A 22,815-nucleotide genomic window follows, 5' to 3' on the forward strand; every position below is an offset into this window, starting at 1 on the left:
TGAAAGTGCCAAAGACTAAGAATTAGAATTGTTTTTATTTGCTTTTATTACGAAAAGCTCTGATGGCGTTTTATATTGCTGTCATTTTATATTTTATGTTTTTCCTTGTAGATCACGGCTCTTTTCAATTTCACCTCTTTTATTACGAATAATCTACTATTTTTGTTTGACAATGTGTAAAATAGTTTAGTGTTTATGTGTACTGTGCATTTAGCACAATAATCAACATCTGAAACTGTATTTTTTATTGCTCAAAAATAACAAGATTATCATGCACAAGTCTTGGTGCATGTATCAGATAAATTCAAATTAAATAAAAAAAAAAAAACAATAAAACAGTTAATCCCACAATTCACCAAAGTTCCCAAACTGAACCGGGTATAGGTTACACATGGTAGAAAAATGAATCACGTTAAATCCTTTGTATTATTCAACAGTTTATACTCTCATCGTTGCAGCAATTCTCACAAACTGGTACATAAAACAGCCAGTTGCTGTTTTGATTATTACTATATTTAGATTGGTAGATGTAAGATGCCATATGTGGATGTACAGTAAGTAAGAGACACACATTGTTGGAAGGTTTTGCACCAGCTGATGGGCCTTTTTATGTGTTTCATTGTCACTGCGGTATTGCTTCTGAGCCTCTTAGCATCAAGGTCTTTGAAAGAAAAGCCAAATGCACCAAACACAAAGTCAAAAAGATTCACTTTACGCAATAGATTTTACAGTTTACAGAGTCATGCAATAATAAATGTTCAGACCACTGTCCTCCATTGCTAGGACCAGTCCTAGCAATGGATATCAATATCAATTTCATCTATTCTGTATCAGAGCTATTTGTCTTTGGTCCAAGCTTTAATTTTTCTTTGGCTGTTGTTGCTGGAAAGTGAATCGCTTAACTGTTTGGTCTGAAGTTGTGATGTCCAAACACATGGGCAGCTCTGAATGGAGGACAATGGTTAGAACCGGGTTGTTTTTCAAATATATGTTATGCAGCATGTCACGAGTGTAAGCTGTACTTACAGTAGTTTAAACATGCTAAAATGTGTCCACTCACGATCCTAATTTGCTAATGTTCACACCTATGGGCTAATATTTATCATGTTGTATATGTTAGGAGGCAAGCGTTTGCTAATGAGCACTGAACTCAAATGGGAATGGGAATGTCATGAGCAAGTATTTTGCCATAACCCATCCTAAATATGATGCTTAGTCAAATCTGATCTGATGATGACACTACATGAAAGATTAAAAATGTGTCCAATTGCTGCTATAGGAACCATTAATAATGTAACAAATATAATGACACTTGTCCTTTGGGAACAATAAAGTGGTTATTAAATTATTTTAGAATTAAGAAATTGTTTAAATATATTTTGGATCAAGTAAACCTTGTGGACTAAGACTGATAACAACCAGTAGGGTATTTGAAATTAAAATATATCTTCTCCTGTACGTCGTACCACCACATCTGTGTTTATAGGTCTATGTTGCTCATCAGACTCAAGTCTCTCTTTTATAGGTGTCAGTAACTTTTATGTTGCTTCTCTGCTTGTTCTAACAGAAACCAACTACGTACATTTCACCACTGGCTACACCTCCTACATGTGTTAAAATACCTCTTATTTAAAAAAACAAAAAAACACTTTTGCTTCGTGCATTATAAAGCCGTGTGTTGAGGCTTTGAAAAAACAAAACTTGTGTGCACACATTGTGCCAAGTCCCCTTCAATGCACAGTCCTTATCACAACCCTCACTTAGAGAAAAGGTGCAGAGTAGGAAAAATAGCAACCCCTCCCTCGGTTCCAGTATGTACTGTAAAGGAGGCAAGCAGGCAGCAAGAGTGAGCAAGGAAACAAAGAGGAATTCACTCTATAATGCATCCTTTAAACTTTAGTGTACATTATGTATTAAGTCTCCACGCTGCCTTCATATTCTCTGCAGAGAGAGAGAGAGAGAGAGAGAGAAACCTGACCAAAGAAGGAAGAGTTTGAGGGAGACAGAAGAGGAGTGGGGGATGTGGTCCAGGGAGACTGAGGAAGCAGAAAGCATGCAGGTCATATCAGCATGCAAACAGTCATACAGATACTGTACGTGCAAACATCAGGTACACGAAATCCCGCTAATTCCGTGCTGTATCTTGTAGATTCCTGGAGCCATAGTAGCAAGTTTCTGGGTAATGTGGTGAAGTGTAGGGCTACGTTGCAGAAGAAATACAAAAATGTCTTGGACTTCAGTTAACTATTTTATAAAGGTAGAAAAAGACATTATGTGTGTAGTTCCACTGACTTGGCTTTCCATCGGCAGCACCAGAAGGTTTTTCTTGGTGGGGCTAGATGGGGCTGCATTATTAAATGGTGGTGCAAGGAAAAAATACATTTAATATATGTGGTCTATGGCATGGCATTTAATCAGTTTAAAGTATCGTATACGCCCAGAGTATATTGCATGTATATGTAGTCGAGAACACTACCATATGCATTAATAATATTGTAGCCTAAAGATCAGTGCACTGACAGGATTGCTAGTGAGATAAGGGTTGGGGTTCGAGAGGCCAGTAGCAGCATTAAAGCTTATTCCATGTTCAGACCTCCAGTTTTAAAATAAAAAACGTTAATGCACTTCAGGAGAAGAAAGAGGAGAGAGAATTTCCGACGCACAGGATCCTCTAATATTAGACTACAAGGAAAATACAAACTTTATAAGGAAACCCAGCTCCGTTGCTATAGTTCCTTAACTTATTTTTATAATTCATTTGTGCTTTTATGAAAATATTGCTATGAGCAGAGTTGAACTGGATGTGAAGCAGCTGTCAGAGGTATAATAATTAGTCATAGGTGCACAAAGTCAGACTATGAGCCATTAACATAAAAATCAGTTATGTTAGATGCATTACAGTAAATTAAGAACCACACTGACCACAGTGTTAAAAACACGGAAGACTGGATTGAATCAGACTTTATGTACTGTATTTCTTTTGTCTCTTATTGCAGAATAATAACTTAGATTTACTTTAATTATTTGTTTACTCACCTAAAGTACAGGCATCGAAGCCGAGAATCTACGCCATCAATGAGCAGCAAGAACAGGCCTGTGTTATGTGTTATGAATCACACTTCCTGTCATCATGGCAGTCTCATTTGTTCAAAAGCAACCCGACTGAAACATCTGGATCAGGTGGACAGACGGACAGATTGTAGCATTTATGCAGTGGGTCGGCCACTGTCAGCTGATTTTAGAGAGCGCAGGTTGACTAATATGTAACTTAATTGTGCTGCTAGGTTGCTTTAGTAATTGGTGACGCTATTGGATCAGTAACAGGATGAATATGAGAAAAGAAAAGACAAGTAGAAGAAACATTGTAATTCTTTGGTGAGGCTTTAATCCAATCTAGCCCTGTGCTGATGTCGCTTAAGGGGCCTTTTAAAGTGCCCCCTATGTATGATATATACTTCATGCAATATTGTCTTTGTCGATTCGCTCATGTTCTGGCTGCAGTTAAACGTGTCAGCCTTGTGCCCCTTTTTCCAGGCAGTCTATAGTTGTTTCTCATTGTGTGTGTGTGTGTGTGCATCAAATATCAATAGAGAGTATTGCAGATGTGCTTTGAGCTAAATGTCAGCATGATGTTTACTGTACTCCTCAGCATAATTGTTGTTATGTTAACATAACACCATTTGCTAAATTGCACTAAGGAACATACAGTTGAAGCTGAAAGTAAAGTTGATGTGTTGATGGCAGCAGGTAAAACATCACAGGGTATGAAGAGTTATCAAGGCCCATCCTTTGGGGCTGTGGATCTATCCAGCAGTTATTACAGTCCTAAGACGTTGGCCACCCAAATTTTAACTTGAGGTGTGTGTGACTGTGGTAAAATCTTTGCTTGGATGTTTGATGAGAAAGATGCAATTTAGACCAAATACAGCATTGATGTTTACAATTCACATCACGCTTGATGAACTAATGAAAAATTAATTTTAATTCATTTCTGATGAAGGAACAATTGTGCTCAATGAATTTGCATTAAATATTATGTTGGTAAAAAAAAAAATCTTTGTTTTACTCTTTGTGACATTTCAAAATAAAGGGATGCAAACTTTTGCACCCAACTTCCACCTTGTACGAATAATTAAATCTAGGCCATTAAACACACTGACTTTCAGGATCAGTATAGTATGAAAAAGAACAAGAAACAAGAAAGAAAGACATTTGGGAAAGATACAATAAACTATGAATATTTATTACATCCAAACACTCATTTTGCTTGTGCTACTCAAGGCTCAATATACCACCAGCTAACAAACTGTAGTAATGAGCTGTAACCTCAGTTTTCATGCAGCTGCTGTGTCACAACCAAATGGTTGTAACTCACACTAAAGTCTGTCATGACAGTCACGTACTATGCGATGCTGGCCGCCTTCTGATGCACAGCGAGGTGTGAGGTCTCGTTTCTGCTCTTGCTTTCCAAATGTGAGCTTGTGAAGGAATAATTTGACAGCATGTGTGAAGTGTTACCTTGCAACAGCATCTGTGTGTTTGCATGATGCTTGTATACCTCCTTTAATCTTTCATGTAGTGTCATCATCAGATCATATACCTCCTCCTTTATACCTCCTCACTCTTCACCTAAACTAACATCATTTTCTTGATTTTGGGTGAGAAATGGCTTTGGCATACCTTGTCACTTCCTCTTGGCAATGATCGTCCTTCTCTAATGGTTTCATTTCTAATAGGATTTAACCAGCTCCTTCAGACATTGTTCCAAAGAAATCAAATGCTATGAAAAGGGAGCTATGAACATACTGCTGCCTGTGTAGACAAATGAATTGATTGTTTTAGTATTATAGCCCAGCTTGCTCTTTCTGGTGAATTTTTGCATTCCAGGCTTTTTACAATGCTATCCAGTGATTCTTCAGCTTGGGTCGGGGTGGATCAATGGAAATATAATCATCATGACAGAAGTTATGGTGTGATACATGGCTACTGTTCAGTGCTGCTAGACTGAGCCTTGTTGATCACATGGACTTTGATCACATCATGACTGACCTACATTTATAAATACATTAGACCAGATGGACGAAACAGTTCCCGTGGACATTTATCTGTATTAAAGAGCAAGTTTAGGGCCTCAGATATCCTGGCTTTAACTACACATACGCCTACGCAACTTGGCGCACTTAGACTGTGTTGTTTTGGAGCGTCAGTTGGGCATGTTGTCAGAAATTATTGCTACGCATACACAAGATGTTCTTCCACAGTTTGACATGGGACTGTACCAGATGATCTTAGCAGCAGCTTTAAATCCTAACAGTAACAGTGGACCGTTTTCACAAAAACAACAGGTGGCGGCGATAAATACCTGCATCTGTCATTTCTCTTACGCGATCCCATTGCCTCTTTTAATGTTACTGTGGGTTCTTTACATTGTGGAAAATGAGGAACACCCACCCGTGGCTAACATTTAAATTCTCCAGAGCAACACAAACTATGCAAGTAGTGCAAACAATGATACCTGCATAGCTGCTCCCTAATGTTCACTAGTTTTGTTGGTGTGCTTTAAATGAGCAGTTTTTCTTTATAGAAATAGGATTTTGGGCAGCACGCTGGTGAAATAGTTAGTGCGTTTGCTTCACAGCTAAAAGGTCCCCAGCTAGAATCCCCTTTTTGTCGTATTTGGTTTTCTCCCACAGTCCAAACACACGCATGTTAGGTTAACTGGTTCTCTAAATTGCCTGTAGGTCTAAATTTGAGTGTGAATGGTTGTGTTTTTATGTATGTTTCCCGGTGCTGGCAATGAGACGGTGACCTGTCCGGGGTGTAGCATGTCTCTCGTCCACTGACAGCCAGGATAGGCTCCAGTTCTACTGCAACCCTGATTTTCTGGCCTAGATGAGAAGATTAAAACCAATGTCTGTCTATTAATAAAAATTACAGTCGGGCGACAGATAACTGAGATTAGCATTAGGACTGGAACCGGGGAAAAAGCTAGGCTGGCTCTGGCCAAAGGTAAAAGAAATACAAATATACCTACATTTCAGTAATTGACAGGATTTATGAATTTTATTTAATATGCACATGTCAAAACAACAATTTACGGTCTTCAAGAAAGCTGCATTAAGTACTTTAAGAATTATCTGTTTTTCTAACAAGTGATAATGTCTCAGTTAGTGTGACTTCATAAGTTTAAAAAACTTTAAAATGACATCTTTTTTATGTCCCAAGATTTTAAAATTTTGCTCTCATGTTGACTATTCGACCAGCAGTGAGCTCTCGCCAGTCTCCATCTATCACTCTGGTCTAATTCAATCAAGATCCACATCTCAACCAGAACTTGCTTGACCGCCGCCCCTGCCCAGTCACTATGCCACCGGCAGCCCTGCCACACTACCAGAAACAAGGGAAGAGAAGGCAAGGGGAAGAGAAGGGAAGACAAAGAAAAGAGGACAGAGAGTGAGAGAAAGAACACAGTGTGAACAAAGTGGCAATGAACAAGAACGCAGAGTGAGAGAAAGAGCTTTATGAAAAGCAGATTCTGCAGATGCCAGTTCTGTAATGTCACAGTATATGTGCTGAATGTTTGTGTGGTGTGATGGGAGGCTAAGCGGGCCACGTCTTTGACCATGTGTTTGTGTTGCAGCTCTGCCTCAGAGGACTTGGGCTGCAGGCGTGGAGACTTCAGCAGGAAACACTATGGTTCGGTCGAGCTGGTGAGTCCCACCCACGATTCATTCATCTGCTTGTTGCTCTCTTTGTGTCTGAGCGTGACTGTCTCCTCATCCACCTTCCCCTCATACTGCTTCTTGTCTTCTTGGTCTCCCCTCCCTTTTTGTCTCTCTCTTGTGCTGCCTTCTTCTCTTTTCTGTTGGCATGTGAGGACAACAGAGGGGGGACTGATGAGTCATGACGTACTGGGTGTGGTCCAGCGATGTGCTTTGCCAGCATGGATGACACTGGATGCTCCACTTGTGGTGATGCAGGTCTCTGCCACCTGCTCAGCCTCCAAAGTTTATTGGTTTTGTTTTGACACTGCTGGTGTGTGTCATAATGTCATAGTGTGTGTATTTTCGGTTGATTACTAAGCTGTTGAGTCATGGTGGCTTTGTGGCAGTGTGTGTGTGTGTGGGTGTGTGGGTGTGTGTGTGTGAGAGAGAGAGAGCGTACATCCCTCCACTGTGAGCTGAGTCTGTATATCCCGATAACCCACAGGCACAGGAAGTCCTAGGGTTTTGCTGTACGATCGTACTTCCTACAGCAGACATACTGTGGGTTTGTCCACGAGTGTTGCACACCACGTGTGTGGCAGATTAGTGTTGAGGAGAAACCACATGCTGCCTATCAATACTAGCAGACTTACACTAAACACTATGCTGCTGGGTGTATTGTAGGCAAAGACAGAGCATTATTCAACACTGTGGCCAGTGTGAACCAGGATAATGTTACTAAAAAACTCACTATTAAGAGCAGCGTGAGTCTCTTGCACTTCACATGCTGTGTGAGTAGTGTCTCCTCACCTATGACTCCTCTACGCTGCTACACTTTGAATGTAAAATTTCGGCAAAACTGTAGATTATGAACAACCACTGCAGATGTGTTCCAAATGCACCACTCTAACCCTAGTTATGGTTTTAGGTATTAATATTGAAATAAATGGATTCCTTGATTAGAAGCTAAAATAAATGAAAGATTTCAAACAGATCGATGTTTGATTAAAAAAAAGGGGGGGGAAGAATTGTGTTGTTTCCCCCTGTTGGGCACAACAAACAATGAGTTCTCATTCTTTTTTTTTATTTGTTAGTGTTAGGCTCATTACTCTGTTAAAAGTTAATATTATTACTTAACTTATTACTTCAAAAGTAACTTGTATTAATTGACATATTACTTTTCGATCTGATCTTATCCGATGGTAAGTCAGTAGTGAAAACAATCGACATTTCATGCATCGCAAAATACCTATAGCAGTTGAAGACATTGTGAGGTGTTAACATAACCTGTGCATCTGTCATGTTGTGGATCTGATCTGCATTGTCCTGGAGATTTCCACTATCTCTCCTCCCCACTCTGATCTCATAACTCTCATAATGCCTTCCAGTTCCTCCACTTGATCTGCGTTAGTTTTCTTTGTGAGATAACTCTGATAATTGCACAAATTAGTCTGTTTTTAAAACATGACAATTCTTGAAGAGGCTGAGTGTGAATATAATGGAAAATTAATGGCAGGGCTTTATAAACCCATGTTGATCTTCAGAAATAACCTCAGAGAGGAAAAGCTGATGCCAAGTTTACATTTTAGCAATTATTGTAACGCAGCTAGTCCCTATACGATGCAGTGAAGCAAAATCTTCATGTTTGTGTGGAAAAAGAAACGTAATTGCTTTCGTGAGCATACAAGGGAAAGTGTTTTTGCAAAGTCTGGAGCTCCAACTGTTTAAAGCTGCATGTCTCCTGGGGAGGCTTGTGCAAAAGTCAGAAAAGAGTTTTTCAGGTACTTAGCCAGCAAACCGCTGCTTTTGTTGACAGCAGGGACTCTGTTTGATAATGGTCTGTGTGTCTGTTCAACATGAAGTGGGCAAAATATTAGCACCTGACATTCCCTGAAAAGAATTGTGCAATTAGCAAGTGAGACAAGTCTTTCTCTAGAATACTCAGGATTTTGATATATGATAAATCCATGTTGGCAACCTGTTCCAAGGCAGCAAACACTCCTTCATGGAAATACTTTGGCCTCATGTTTTGTGTCTTTGGCGTGATGTTAGTATGAGCTGAGCAGAATCCAGCAGAGTTGATTCCCAGTTTAATAATAAAACTTTTGATTGCAGGGAAAAGGATTTGGGCAGAGTGATGGTGCATTATTAACTGGAACTACTACACCCACATCTTTTTACTGAATCGTAGTTACAGTTTATTAGAGGTTAAACTGAAGAGACAAGTGAAGTGTAGTGTAGCTCCAGTGCTAATGTTTTTTTTTTTATAGTTTAAATGTCCAATTATATGTTTCAAACATGTTATATACTGGTACAAAGGTCTGGATTTTTTTTCCAAACTACTAGGACACCGTTCTGTTAGAGGAAACCATATTCCTATTTATTTGCTATATTTTAATATTTTGTCTCTTAGTAATATCACAATTAACGATTTTTAGATTGCACAATACCAGAAGTAATCTCTTTATGTTTAAAAATAATAATTCCTGGGGAAATATTTAGAAAATGCACAGTGCAAAACAGCCGACCTGAAAGATTTACAGCTGAATGAGTACGATTCAAAATACTTCATTAGTCACAAAAAAGGGCAGTTCGATTGTACAAGCCACCCATCAAAGATCATTTATCTAAATTGGACCCTCTGAATATCTTTGAATTGCTTGTGCCACCTTTTAACTACAGGACATATTTCTGGATGATCTGAATTTCTTTATATTTTGGCTTACAAAGGTCTTCAGGAGTTTTAGAGCCCCAGGGTGTAGTGGAATAGTCATGTCCACGCTGCCTCATCACATCAAAACATATTGAATCATAGGATTTTGTTGGATATGTTCTCCTGAATAGAGGCGAGAGTGATAAAAAGTGCAAAACAAAGTATGAAGGTTTAATTAGCTAAATAAGGACAGATGAAAATCAATACCCTGCTGCTGTTTCACTGGCCATCACCCCATATTACATGCCCAAGTCACTCCAGTCAGCGCATGAGAGGTTTTTATTAACCTTTGTGCCAGCACACACACACACACACACACACACACACACACACACACACACACACACACACACACACACACACACACACAGTCATTCATCCACATAAATAAGGAAACACACACTCCATGATGGCATCTGCATTCTTGGATAGATGCAAACATCACACACACACACAAAGGCAACTGCCACCGTCTTGTCATTTAATGCAGTGACAACTCCTCAGTCCACATTCAAAGGCTTAATTGTGTGTTGTGCACTAAAGCCGAAGCCATCAACAATTAAACCTGTTTCATCCTGACACGGCAGCTTGCAGAGTGCGGTGGTGTTTTTCCAGTGAATTGAATTGTCTTTATTTGAGGCTGAGAGATGAAGGCGGTGACAGATAGGCGATAGGTGGGCGCTTGCCGTCTCAGAAGCTCTGTGGTGTACGAAAACACAAAAAGAGTGTTGGGAATATAAAGGATAAGTCCCAAAATTCCGACACACAGATTTCGTTCTTTGTGTAGGCATGTGCATTTGTCTCAGCTCTGTGCAGTTTGATGTGCCGCAGTGATGCAAAGCGATGGCTGCGACTGAGACTGCTGTTAGAATTAGTGTGTGTGCATGTGTGTGTGATTGGAGGACACTATGTTGAGAGGTTAGCTGTCAGTCTTGCACAGTGACTGGTGAGCAGACGGCTCCACTCCCACCTGCCCACCAGTGTAACTGTCACCGCCTCAGAGGTTTTTGACTCCACTGTCACACGAAATTTATTCCCACTCTCAGTTTGTTTTGCGTCTCACTGTGTGTGACAGCATGTGTTTTTGTGTTTTCTGACAGTAGAGTGTGACTATGTAGCTGCTACTGAACAGCAGCCGCTGTAGCCACATTTAGCAAATTACAAGACAATAGCAGATAAAAATTCCTTCATAGGGTCAATTGTGAATATGTGATACGCTACTTTATAGTGTACGAGTAGCAAAAGTCATAAAGTTAACAAAATGGCCTCAGAAATGAAAGCACATATCAAAAGGTTGCTAACTGAGTTAACATTTCCTGTCGCAACTTACTGACCACACTCAAGGTTCAGGACTGATGAACCTTATTCAGAAAAGAAAGATTGTGCTTTTTCTTTTTCTTTTTTTCCCCCAAATGTTACATGACCTTGTTACATGATGTTACTTGATCTTTAATTTCTTTTACAGATCCTGGTTGTCACTGGGTTGAGGATGTTGTAATTTGCATTTTTTCTAGTCAATCCTCCCACAGTTGTTGTAGTTAGGTCAATTGTGTGTGGGGTGTGAGTGTGCATGGCTGTCTGTCTACATAGGTGGCTCTATAAAAGGGCGTCAGTCTGTGCCAATTGGACCCCACCCCGCACTCAGCAACGACAGAGATAGGCTCCGACACCCCCGTGTCTCCTGAGAGGGTTAGCAGTTGTTGTTTCTAGTGATTAAGACACATGGGCCTTACAGTGTTTACCTACTTCTAGCTTCTCAAACACACAGCCTGAAGTGCAGACAGCTTTATGAAATGTCAGTAAAGTTTGGTGGGACAAGAATAGACACTGGTGAGTCATAACTAAAGCCACAGAAAAATGCATGCGAAGTAGTTACAGTGGATGGTATTTGTCACCCAGGAACACGCTTAAATGTAAGGGTATGCTGATCCACCTAGAAACTGAGGTGCATTTATACTTAGCAGTTAGTGTATGTTCAAGATCATTTGTTCAGTGTTTGACACTTGTTTTGACATTTGCTTGTGTTTTGACATTTTGGTGACATTCTTTATGACTTCTCAGACAAACTCAAGCTGTCATCTTACCTTTCATTCAAGATTCAAAAAATCATTTAATGCACAATGAATTCTTTATAATTTGTTTGTGTCCTTGGAAGTAAATGATTTTGTGTGAAAGCAGATAAATTAATATGCATTAATATGCACTTTCCCTCCCTGCATCTCTCTGTCTTTGAATTGGGGCTAACAAAACACAGTATACTGCACTTCTAATCTCAGAACATCTAACCTCACAAATGCAGTTTGGAGCCACTTTAAAAGTAATTTGAAATATCTTCAAGTTTATGCCATAGCCGATGCTCATCCAGATACCTTAGATTAAACTCCTTTTCTTGCGCTCTCTCTCTTCTCTATCTGTCCTTCCTCCTCCTTTCATTTTCTCTGATACATAACTTATCATCTATTAAAGCAGCTGATGCATGCTGCTGCTCTGTGATCCCAGGCTCCTCTGCATCATCTCCCCACCGCTGAGGGCCCGTAAACTGGGTTCACCCCACCAACGTGGTTCCTGGGTGGGAGGCCTAGTCCCTTCAGTCCTACACCCTAGGCTTTTCATTGCTTTACTTACTGTAGCATAAAGGGGAACTTATTGATGTTGTGCTGTTAGCATTTGTACTAGCCACAGGCAGCGTTAATGCTAATCAGGTGCAGTCGATGGCTACATGGCAAAAAGCCACATCACAGATGTTGTTTGTCTTTGATTTACATTCTCACGTTTAATTTTTCTGGTTGTCGTTGGTTATATTTTCTCTACAGTAGCATCACGCATTATACATTATTATTATTAGCATTGCAGAAGTCTTCCCCTACGTGACCGTAGTCTCTGTATACAAACCGTCATATCTCATCCTTCCATGCCAAAGGACTACTGTGCATAGTTTACTGTACAAGTTCAGTATTGACAATGTATATTATGTGTTCTTTGATTCAGCTTGGCAACCAGGTTTGGGGACTGCATCTTTCTTAAATATAATAGGATCAGGATGACCATATACCTACTAGTCATTTTAGAAGACAGACATGCAGTAAGACACTAAAAAGGCAGATATCATTTTCTTTTGATTTCCCATGCTAAGCTGCCACATTTCACTTCCTTCTCTATATACAGCTATGGTTGTATTTTTATTCAAGGCCCTTTGAGTCATTGTGACAGACTAAGCAATGTATGCCCATACACAACTTCTTTCTTCTATCAACACCTAAACTACGGTAATAACTATACATACCCACACATATTCACATTCTTAGTTCGTGGCATGTTTGGTTCAAAAAAGCAGATCTTTAGTTTCTACCCAGCAACTCTGGCTTTTAATGCTCAAGAGTCTATAGTTACATGTCTGAGGCAAAGTTCTAGCATCCGATGATGCATGACATGGGCATGGAAACCTTATTGTTCCTGTAGTACAAACTAACCGTGTCGTGCCACATTATGGGTGCTGCAGTTTAAAGGTGGCTGTGTCCACAAGTTGCAGGGTAAACAGTTCAATCCCCAGCTCGTCCACTCTACCAGTTGAAGTGCGCTTGAGCGAAAACAGTCCTGTCCACTCCTGTCTGTGCGTTTCTCACTTGTAAGTCGCTTTATAGGAAAGTGTGCGACTATGCAAAAAAAAAAAACGCAACTTCATTTTCAGGGAAAAACAGTAAGTGGTGGATCATGTTCATTTTTATTTTACAAGCAAGAGGCACAATGTGTTTGAAGTAACAGACACATTTCTTATTAATAAGCCAAACCAAACCATCTTTCCCCCAACTTAGCCAAGTGCTGTGATTGGTTTAAAATAACCATAGCAAGTTTTAGCACAGTAGCGCTATAGTAACAAAAAGAGGATGCTCTACAGAGCATACGTTGTCTAGTAACATTTAATTTACTGTATATGGTCAGTATGGACATATTTGTGACATTTACTGTATCCTTCTAAAATCTAATCTCAATGTATTTATTTTCCCTATATTTGTGGTTTAGTTGTATAAAAGCCAATTTTTTAGGAGACAGACTAATACTGGTTTAATTTGGTGAAAAAAACAAAAACAAGAATGGCTTATAAAATAAACCCTAGGACCAACTAGTCTTAAAGAGGAATGAAATGGAAGAGAATAAATGAGAGACTGCATTAGTTTATACAGGTTATTGGAATAGAGGCTCATCTAGACAGGATATCATGACTTCTCTATTATATATCACATTCTGCAATTAGATTGCGTCTATATAAATGTGAAACACAGCAATAATGATAGAAAAAAAGAGGAAGTCACAGAGAACTGAGCATTTGCTTGATTTTTGTAGCAACTTTTTAAATGTTTTGTCTTTTTGTGTTAAATCCGCCCTTTTTATGTTTTGTCTTTTCATTAGCATTTCCTGCTTCCTCTCTTCTTCTGCTACACATCTCCTTAATTTTTTCCATCTCCTTTGTCATCTGTCGCTCACATCGTCTCTCCGACTGTGCACCTGCCTCTCTTTATTCCCATGCTACTTTACAACTTCCCCCCCTCACCCTCTGCCCCTTCTTCTGCTGCTCTGTGCCTCTGTCTTCTTTGCCTTCCTGTAGGAATGTGAGTGTGCATGAACAGACCCACTGATGAGATCAATTACCTAACAACAGTCACAAAAGTATTGATTTAATACCCCGACACAAACACACACACATCTCTCTCTCTGCGCTACAGTGCTCCTTTGTCCCCTGGGCCTTGGGGAAATCAGAGGCTCTCTGAGCACGATTGTGTTTGTGAAATGTTCAAGTTGTGCCCTCAAAAGAGAGCTGTTTAAGTGTGTGCGTATTCGTCTGCATGCACTTGTGTATGCTTTGTCTGAAAAGCCCCAATGCCTCTGCCCTTTTCCCTGGGGTTCTGCATCATTGAGACAGCTGTCTTTTCTTTTATCATTCAGCTTTTTGTGGTCATTACACATCTCTCTCTCTGTCTCTCTCTTTCTTTCTCTCTCTGCGTCTCTCAATACATTTGATGCCCCTTCGTTTTTTTCTCTGCCCCAGCCTCCACTATTGCTCCCTGGCAGTGGTGAGGGCTTTTGTAGGTTGTTTGTTAAGTGTAGAAGCTAAATGGGTTCCCCCTTCTCCACTGTTTCCTCTCGTCTCCCTCCCCTCAGCCAGTGGGGAATCGTTGGAGTGCAGCTTTTCCTTCGTTGCCACTCTTCTGTTGCATGATTTAAAAGCAGTAGCTGTGTGATGCATGCATGTGTGTGAACTTGGACACATACACACACACGCACACACATACACTCAGACTCCCCAGAGCACTTAATCTCTCCTTTCTCCTGCCATTTTTCATTCTTTCACGCAAAACAGCTGAACACCTATTCACACACAGCAGCACAAACACTTACCTAAATGCACATTTAATACTGAATGTCACGCATTTCTTTCTCTGTTTTTCCCCACATGCAGACACACTAATACACTAGAGAGCTGGTGCATTGCTCTGTGCGAATGCTGCATTGGTTTTCCGTCCATTATCCTGCAATTGGACAGTTAATGTTGCAGGAGGCGAGAGAAATGGAGGGAGATAGAAGCCTATAGCTTCAACATTTACTTTCCATTTCCACAAACGCACACACACACACAGAACTTAATGTAATAGCGAAGCTCATTCACTCAGACATAAACACAGGACACCAGGAAATATGCAGAAAATATATTCGTTTTCAAGCCTATTAATATGCATATGAAAGGAGAGAAGGTATTTTCTGCAGCCTCTCCTAAGACACAGCCAATTATTGCAGAGAAACCACTCTGTCGTTTATCAGAGCTTTACACCTGCAGTAAACATGCTCGGCTCTCAAACCTCTGGATTGTATTATCTCATTATATACAGTGCAGCATACCTTAGGAAATGCAGCTTCTGCTTTACTTGTGTGCACACTGGGGCTGCGTGAATTTTGGAATGTTTTTTACAGTACTGACGGTCTCAATCATAGTACTGTGCAATTGCAGACCTGTATTAAAGTAAAAAGCCAGTTAATAAATATTGTATTGAAATCATTCGTTGATTAATAATTATATATTATTTACATTTAAAGCCACCTAGCATAAGTTAGTTGTGAGGATTTGCTAATTACTAAAAATAAGGACAAAAACCAAGATACAAAGTCCAGGAAACCCTCTGTAGATGTTCAAAATAACATTTTGTGGTGAGGCACAGATCAGGACCTGTATAAAGTGTACAAAACAATTTCTTTTAATGTTCCCTAGAGAACAGTGGCTTTTATAATCGTGAAATGGAAGAAGTTTGTATCCACCAGGACTCTTGTTAAAGTTGCACCTACATCCAAACTAGAAAGAGGGCACTTGGTAAGATAAGCCGAATTAAAACTCTTTGGGCAGAACTCCAAACACTTCACATGTCTTGTTTTGTCTCACCCACAGTCCAAAATCCAAACATATCTGATTTATACTAATAAAGAACAGAGAAAAACTGTAAATCCTCATATCAGAGAAGCCAGAACCAGGGAATGGTTGGATATTTCTAATTATATGAATAATAATGAATAATGTTTTTTGTTATGAATAACAAAATCATTGAATTAACACAATACTCTCACTTTCCACCAGTCCTATATGTTTTCTTATAAATAGTTAATTAAGCGTGATGTGTTAAGATGATTATTGTAGCCTGGAAATTTCTGTATTTCCTCAAGATGCTGGAAATAATAATAACAATCGTTTGCTATTAGATACACTTTATAAATAATGATATTTGGCTGATAATGATATAAGTCAGGTACCGCCTTAGGAAGCACATGTATTATTATAACTGAACGGTGGTGGGGTCTTTTAATTCCATGTGGGGTGGGCCAAATGTTTGGCATAACACAGAAACTAGACTGAGCTCCAGAAAAGCTACTGCAGAATTTCATTTAAGAACTTTCTAATCCCCCAGCTACAGTAGTGCATATCAGATTTAATTTAGCATGGACAATAAAGCCAGTGTGGCAGTTATAAATGATTTTATTCAGAATTTAAAGCTGTAGCCTTTTATCCTCACTTATCCACAGGAATGTTTTGATTGGACTCTTCATAATAAGTGCTGTCTCATCACTCTCCTTCATCATCGGACAGTCTGACATGATCTAATGAGCTGCTGAAACAGGGCACACCACCCACTCTCCACCTTGAAACATTGTGCCTTGTTTAGTCAGCCATTCACTGTATGGTTTTATTATTATTATGCATAGACCCTTACATTGGTTAAAAAAGAATCACAATGTTTTTTTTCTTAATGAAAGAGTGTTTAAATGCACCGTGATTATGTCTTATTGGTTTTGATCCTAGATGGAAATTATGAGAATCCTGGTTATTCATATCCCTGCACGCACAATCATTAGAGTATCCACTTTTCTGATTGTCTGACTGATGATGGCTCTCATTTTTGCACCAACCGAGTCACCTAAACAGTTGATTAATGCGGTTTTGTTATAGGTTTGCTAAAGTCATCTGTTTTTACCACAGTTGGATCTATGTTAATAGAAACTAAGAGGGACAATACAATTTATAAAATGGGTTACTGAAGAATGTTCCATACAATCAGCAAGTTGATCACACTGCAATATAATGAAAATGATAATCATTTATTGTCATGCATTTTGTTGTAAAATACCACATGACTTGATCGATGCCATGGTATTTTGGTTTCTATCAAAGAATGCTGGCATAAGTTAGGGGTTTTAAAAGTTTCTGAAACTGGAATATGGTGTTTAACATGCTCAAAACTAAATCTAGACACTTGAGGAGTTTGATCATGACCAGGAAACTCATTTGTATGTTAACGTACTAATTGATGACATTGCAACTTATGTGAACTTGAGACAGAAAAGAATGAAAAGTATTTTGTTTTTTCAATGTCTCCTGTTTCATTTAGATAACTCAGTTACTATAATTAAAAAGTCTATTACTGGAAAAATAAACTTTTTAAAGTGGTTTATTATGTGGGTAATTTTTCAAGCAAAGATACTATAGAACTGCAGTTTCCAACCTCCCAAATACAAGTATTTCCTGCTTCTCTGTTTTGTATCAGTATAAATTTAGGTTTTTGGAAAGCTAGGAGGACAAAACGAGATACTTGAAGATGTTACCTTGAGAAACTAAACATTTTTTGACTAAAATATTGAACAAAAAAACAAGACAATAATCTGCATTTTAAAGGGTAACAAACATTATTTAGTTGAATCCTAATTGTGTCTGAATGTTTTTCCTCAGGCCACACTAAAAAGTACATTTAGCGGCTTTTCATGTTGAGTTATTCTTTTTTCCCTCCATTTGCTTGGTTCCACCAGACCCTTCTGAGGCCATCTGGACCTGTCACAGTGTGTGCAGGCAAGCACAGCCATGCCACAGCCCCTTTAAAAAAAATGATATATATTAATAGGAAAGAGACCTTTATTGGCAAGGAGAGCAGGATAAAGGACAGGACAGTCAAAGAGCAGAGGGCGAAGACACAGAGAAAAAAGGCAGAAGGGGAAAGAGCAACAAAGGAGGAGGGACTCTGTGGTCCGTTGCCTGGCAACAAAGCACCACTCCGAGCAAAGGTGTTGGGGGGTTAAAAAGGAAATGGGGACGTGGACAGGAATAGATTGAAGAGGGGTTTGTAGCTGTCCACCAAGATGAGAAATAGATGGTAAATAACAGGGTCACTCAGAGAGTCAGTGGATAGCACTGAAACGATTCTCATGACCGAGCACATGACTCATCTATTAGTGTTAAGAAATCATTGTCACATGTAATGTATTTATACATAGTGTGATCATTCAGTAAATCTGACTTGTGCTTAAGTATATAGCCTTCCCACATAAAGCTGCAACAATTTAGCCCGTCAAGAGTAAAATTAATCCCTGATAATCAGTAATTATGTTTGTCACATGCCAAATGTCAGATGAGATAATATGATGCTTTTCTTTCTTCTTTTGGACTATGGGCAAGCCAAACAAACTAAAGATCTTAGTGATGAAGACATCATGGTGGCCTTTAAGAAATGATAAATAGGAACAATAAATATCCATGTACCAGCCAAATGTGACCAACCTTTTCTTATTTTTAAGATTAATTAAATTTTTACTGCACACTGACATTTTATAGAAATAGTTCAACATTTTGAAAAACAAGTAAAGCGATTTTCTTTCTTTCCAAGAGTTAGATAACACATCAAAACAGACAACACATTAAAACATTGAGTTAAATTGAGCCCAGCTGTCAAACGAGAGAAATAAATATTGTTAAACGGAAAAACTGCAGAAACGTTTGATGCAGTTTAAACAAACCACAAAGTATCAGTCTTTTTTCCTTCCAGTTTATCCTGTTACTTTGGGCCATCATTTGGGGTTGATTTGGTACAGGTTGTTCTGCAAGATGCTCCTCCTGATGCAACCCTCCCCAATTTGTGCTGGGCTTGGGACTCGTGCTCAGTGTGCGCTGGCCTGCATAACCTAATCGGCTGGGGTTTTGCAGTTAGGGGGTTCAGTGTTTTGCCCAGGGACACTACAAATCGCAAAGCCTTTGACCACTTTACCAAGCCACTGTTGCCCCCATATGTCATCCTTGTTACAGCCCCTATTATTGAGGGGACGGCCTCACCAATGCTTTAAATGGACAAAGTGAAAAAATGAACAGCTGATTTTGCTAAGTAAAACACTTTAGGATTGAATTATAGCAGTTCATCATGAGAGAAACATGAATGTCTAAACCTAATGTAATGACAGTCTATCTTAGAGCAAAGATATTTCAGTGTGGGCCATAGTGGTGAACCAACTGCTGCTGCCAACATAAAATTAATGTTTTGACTTTTCTCTTAGGGTTTACATGGAGGAAGCTTTGTAAAGAGTGAAGTACTGAGTGCAGGATACATTCTGTTCTTCTCCCCTATGCTGTCTTGTTTCACCCACTCCCTCACTATCATTAATGGCCCATTTTGCTCTCATAGCATCTCCTCTCCAACAGCGCCGTAGAGTGAGGTGAGTCAGCAAGAGACGGATAATTGGGATGATAGGTAGTGGGTCTCAGATATGAGAATGAAAAAAGAACATGGGAAATAGTGTGATAGCTGGACAAATCATTTCACAGACTTGATTAGATATTGATGATTAAAGAAGTGTGGAGATGTTGGTAATACATATGGGAACGCAGCTGTGGGTAGATATGTTGCTAGAGAGGACTCATGCTGTTGTTGTCACAAGGAGTTGATGTGTCTGCCATGCTTCCTGTTTTGTCTGGCGATGACAGCCGGCTCTAATGTATTTATGACCTGCTTATTAGTGTCCAGCGCAAGTCATGATTTGTCAGATATCTAATTTTAAACATGTCTCTGTCTTTTTCTGTTTCCCCCACAGCTGATTTCCAGTGATGCAGATGGGGCCATACAGAGGGCAGGACGCTTCAGGGTGGAGAATGGCTCATCAGATGAGGTGCATACTGTTCAATGTACACACATGCATTTCAGCCCAGTCTCACTAACCTCAAGAAATCATGAGCAGTGCTTCTTGCAGGAAAATTTGGGTGATCGGTTCAATTCAAGTACAAAATAGGATACAGTAAGCCAAAAATATTTGCTTTCTTGTCAATAAATCTGTAAGACGTTTGATGCCACTCTCATGTCTGTACGTATGAAGCTACAACTAGAAGCTTAGTTTAGCAAACAGACTGCGAGCAACAGGAAACAGCTAAAGGTAAATCTGTCCACCAGCGCCTCTGATGCTCACTAATAACATGCTAAATATTATAACTTTGTGATGTGCCGAAGCATTTGAAGTGGCAACACTACATCAAACAAACATGTAGGGGATTGTTGTTACATTTCATCATGAAAAGGGAAAACTGGCTTAATAAATTAGTCGCAACTAAATTACTTGTGTAAACTGTCAGATGGGGGAAGTTTCTGTACTGGTGTATGTACCACTCAGAACCGGTGCATGCACTCGTGCCAAGCTAGTTGAAAAGCAAGGATGTCACCTTTCAATTTGCAATCCACCGTATAGCAACAATACACAAAAGCCAATTAGCCATATATATAATGCAAATGGTGTAGTGCAAAGGTAGTGTACTCAAAGTCCAGAAAAATACTCTAATGTATACGTGAGGCAATATGCAGACCCCTATACAAATAACATAGCATTTTTTTGCATCTATATAGAAATAACCAAAGAGGTCTGCATAATAACTCCAATAACCCTGGTTCTTTACAGTGTAGTCATAGCAGCAAAGCTTTTTTTTTTTCAAATGATCCAGTTTCAGCACCTCAGACTAAATAACACAAGATCAAATCTCTCTTAAGGACCACTTTCTTATAGGTATAAAACACAAAATATAATATGTGTTTTATGAAACAATAAGCCGATTCAGCAATTTAAACAATGGGAAAACAGCAAATAAATTCTAACTCAGCTTTCAGAAGTGTACACAGCAGGTAGGTGCGAATTGACTGACAAATTGCTCAGCAATGTACAGGTTAATATTTTTTGGCTGGGCTACATTTTGCTGCCCTTGGCAAAGTGCGACGCGAGGTAATTCCCTAAATGGTCACGCCACTTCTGCCGGTATTAGCATTGAGTCATTTACGTCACATAATATAATGGACAAATGCATTTTTGTCAACAACAATTTGTCAGCATCCATCAATGGGGACATGTGCACAAATGAATGACAAAATATCTGCTTAAAACTATATTGACATGTGTTACTACATTAGTAGAGGTTATGTAAAATATTACTACACAGCAAAATACAGTTGTGCACCAGCCTTCTTCCTGACCAGATCTCCAAATGCCCCAACATTTTTCACAGCTTTTATCTTTTATCTTTATTGTGCTCCTACTTTATGTATTCTGCTAAATAACATTATACTAAACAACCATAAATAAATAAAAGAACATTTTCCAAAACCTTAACCTTTTATGCTTTTAATTACAAATTCACTCACTTCCCCAAGCTTTATTCACTGTAGCCTGCATCATGATGAACATCATGACAGTAAAAAAGCTGATTGTACTGTAGCTCAGGCTTTGGCTGTATCTGATTCCCTGTACTGTAATCTGTACTGCTGCATTGTGTAACAGTTTTCCACAGAGAAGAGAGCTGTGACTCACATTCTGATGACTGTGTGTGTGTGTGTGTGTGTGTTTGTGTGTTACAAACAGACTTCGGACTACACTCCAGGAACTTGGAGAAGAACCGATGTCCATCTGGAGAATCCAGAGTACCACACCAGATGGTTCTTTAAATACTTCCTGGGAAAGGGTCAGTGCTGCTCTGCTGTGCTCTTTTAAAACACACACACACACACACACACACACACACACACACACACACACACACACACACACACACACACACACACACACTTAGGGAGATATATTGAAGGAAATTTAAGAAATGAGCAAGAGCATATAAGCTGGCTTTCAGATGCTGCAGACATAAAACATCCTTTGAATTTCTTTCCTGCTCCACAAGACATTTCTTATCTTATGAAGTCAGCCTCATCCTCGTGCTACACCTCTCTTCAAACTTGTTAGCATCCAGCCACATCCCCACTGAGAGTCTCAGCTATACTCTAATCCCATACACCATCCAAGGAGGAAGTCAGTGGAGTACATGCAGCCTCGACAGACAGAGCAAAGGCTTGCCTCCAATAGATAACACAATTAGGATCTGACTGTTGGCTTCACAAATGATCCCAACACTGAGCAGCAGCCCAGCAGCAGAGCCATTCACAGAAGCCAGAGATGATTAAAAATGCATTACAATTACTAACCTGTTCCTTTACCTTTCTGACCCTCATCATTTTTACCATCCTCATTAACAACCTGCCTGTTCTCAGACCTGCAATGAAGGCAGCACAGCAAATTGTCCAACAAAAGATCTCTGTCTGGACTCTTTTCCTGTGACTTGAATCAGGAAGAATGCCTTCAGCAGAAAGGTTGAGATAAAGGAGGACAGAGCCGAAGATGGATGGAGATAATTGTAAAGGAAAGCAAAAAGTCAGTGAATGGAAGAAAAGAAATGCCTTTTCTCCTCTAGCCAGGGTCTAATCATGCTATGGCACGGGCAGTTTAAAATGAGACTCGCCACCAGAAAGTTGGCTGGACCTGTTTGGACTGCAGCTGAGCCATCTGTGTCTCACAGCCTGAGCAGAGCTCACTGCATCATACAACATGGCACATTATGAACTGAGCATTTCCTGTCTGATGAAACTAATGCAATAACTTGATATCTGAATTTCTTCATGACCAGGTAGAGGGTAATAAAACAGTTTGTTGCTGTTTGTTTGCCTTTTGTCCTGCACTAGGTACAAAGATAATTTCTGATTGTAGAAACGGAGAATCAACTTTCTACTCACACAGAGAAAA

At 39.5% G+C, this 22,815-nt stretch overlaps 1 protein-coding gene across 7 annotated transcripts in view; it reads left to right on the plus strand.

Annotated features, from left to right (window-relative positions):
* Positions 1 to 22,815, plus strand: part of garnl3 (GTPase activating Rap/RanGAP domain like 3) — a 65,789-nt gene that overhangs the window by 14,985 nt on the left and 27,989 nt on the right. For 6 of the 7 annotated variants that reach the window (XM_067483599.1, XM_067483597.1, XM_067483600.1 and 3 more), the window contains exons 2-4: positions 6,641 to 6,710; positions 19,804 to 19,878; positions 21,607 to 21,706. In XM_067483599.1, coding sequence (XP_067339700.1) covers positions 6,641 to 6,710; positions 19,804 to 19,878; positions 21,607 to 21,706 — 245 coding nt within the window. Of the gene's footprint in view, positions 1 to 6,640; positions 6,711 to 6,932; positions 6,981 to 19,803; positions 19,879 to 21,606; positions 21,707 to 22,815 lie in introns of those variants that run through there. The other variant, XM_067483598.1, reaches the window with a different exon arrangement.

Source organism: Channa argus, chromosome 18 (assembly GCF_033026475.1).
Source record: "Channa argus isolate prfri chromosome 18, Channa argus male v1.0, whole genome shotgun sequence".
NCBI classification, from domain to species: domain Eukaryota; kingdom Metazoa; phylum Chordata; class Actinopteri; order Anabantiformes; family Channidae; genus Channa; species Channa argus.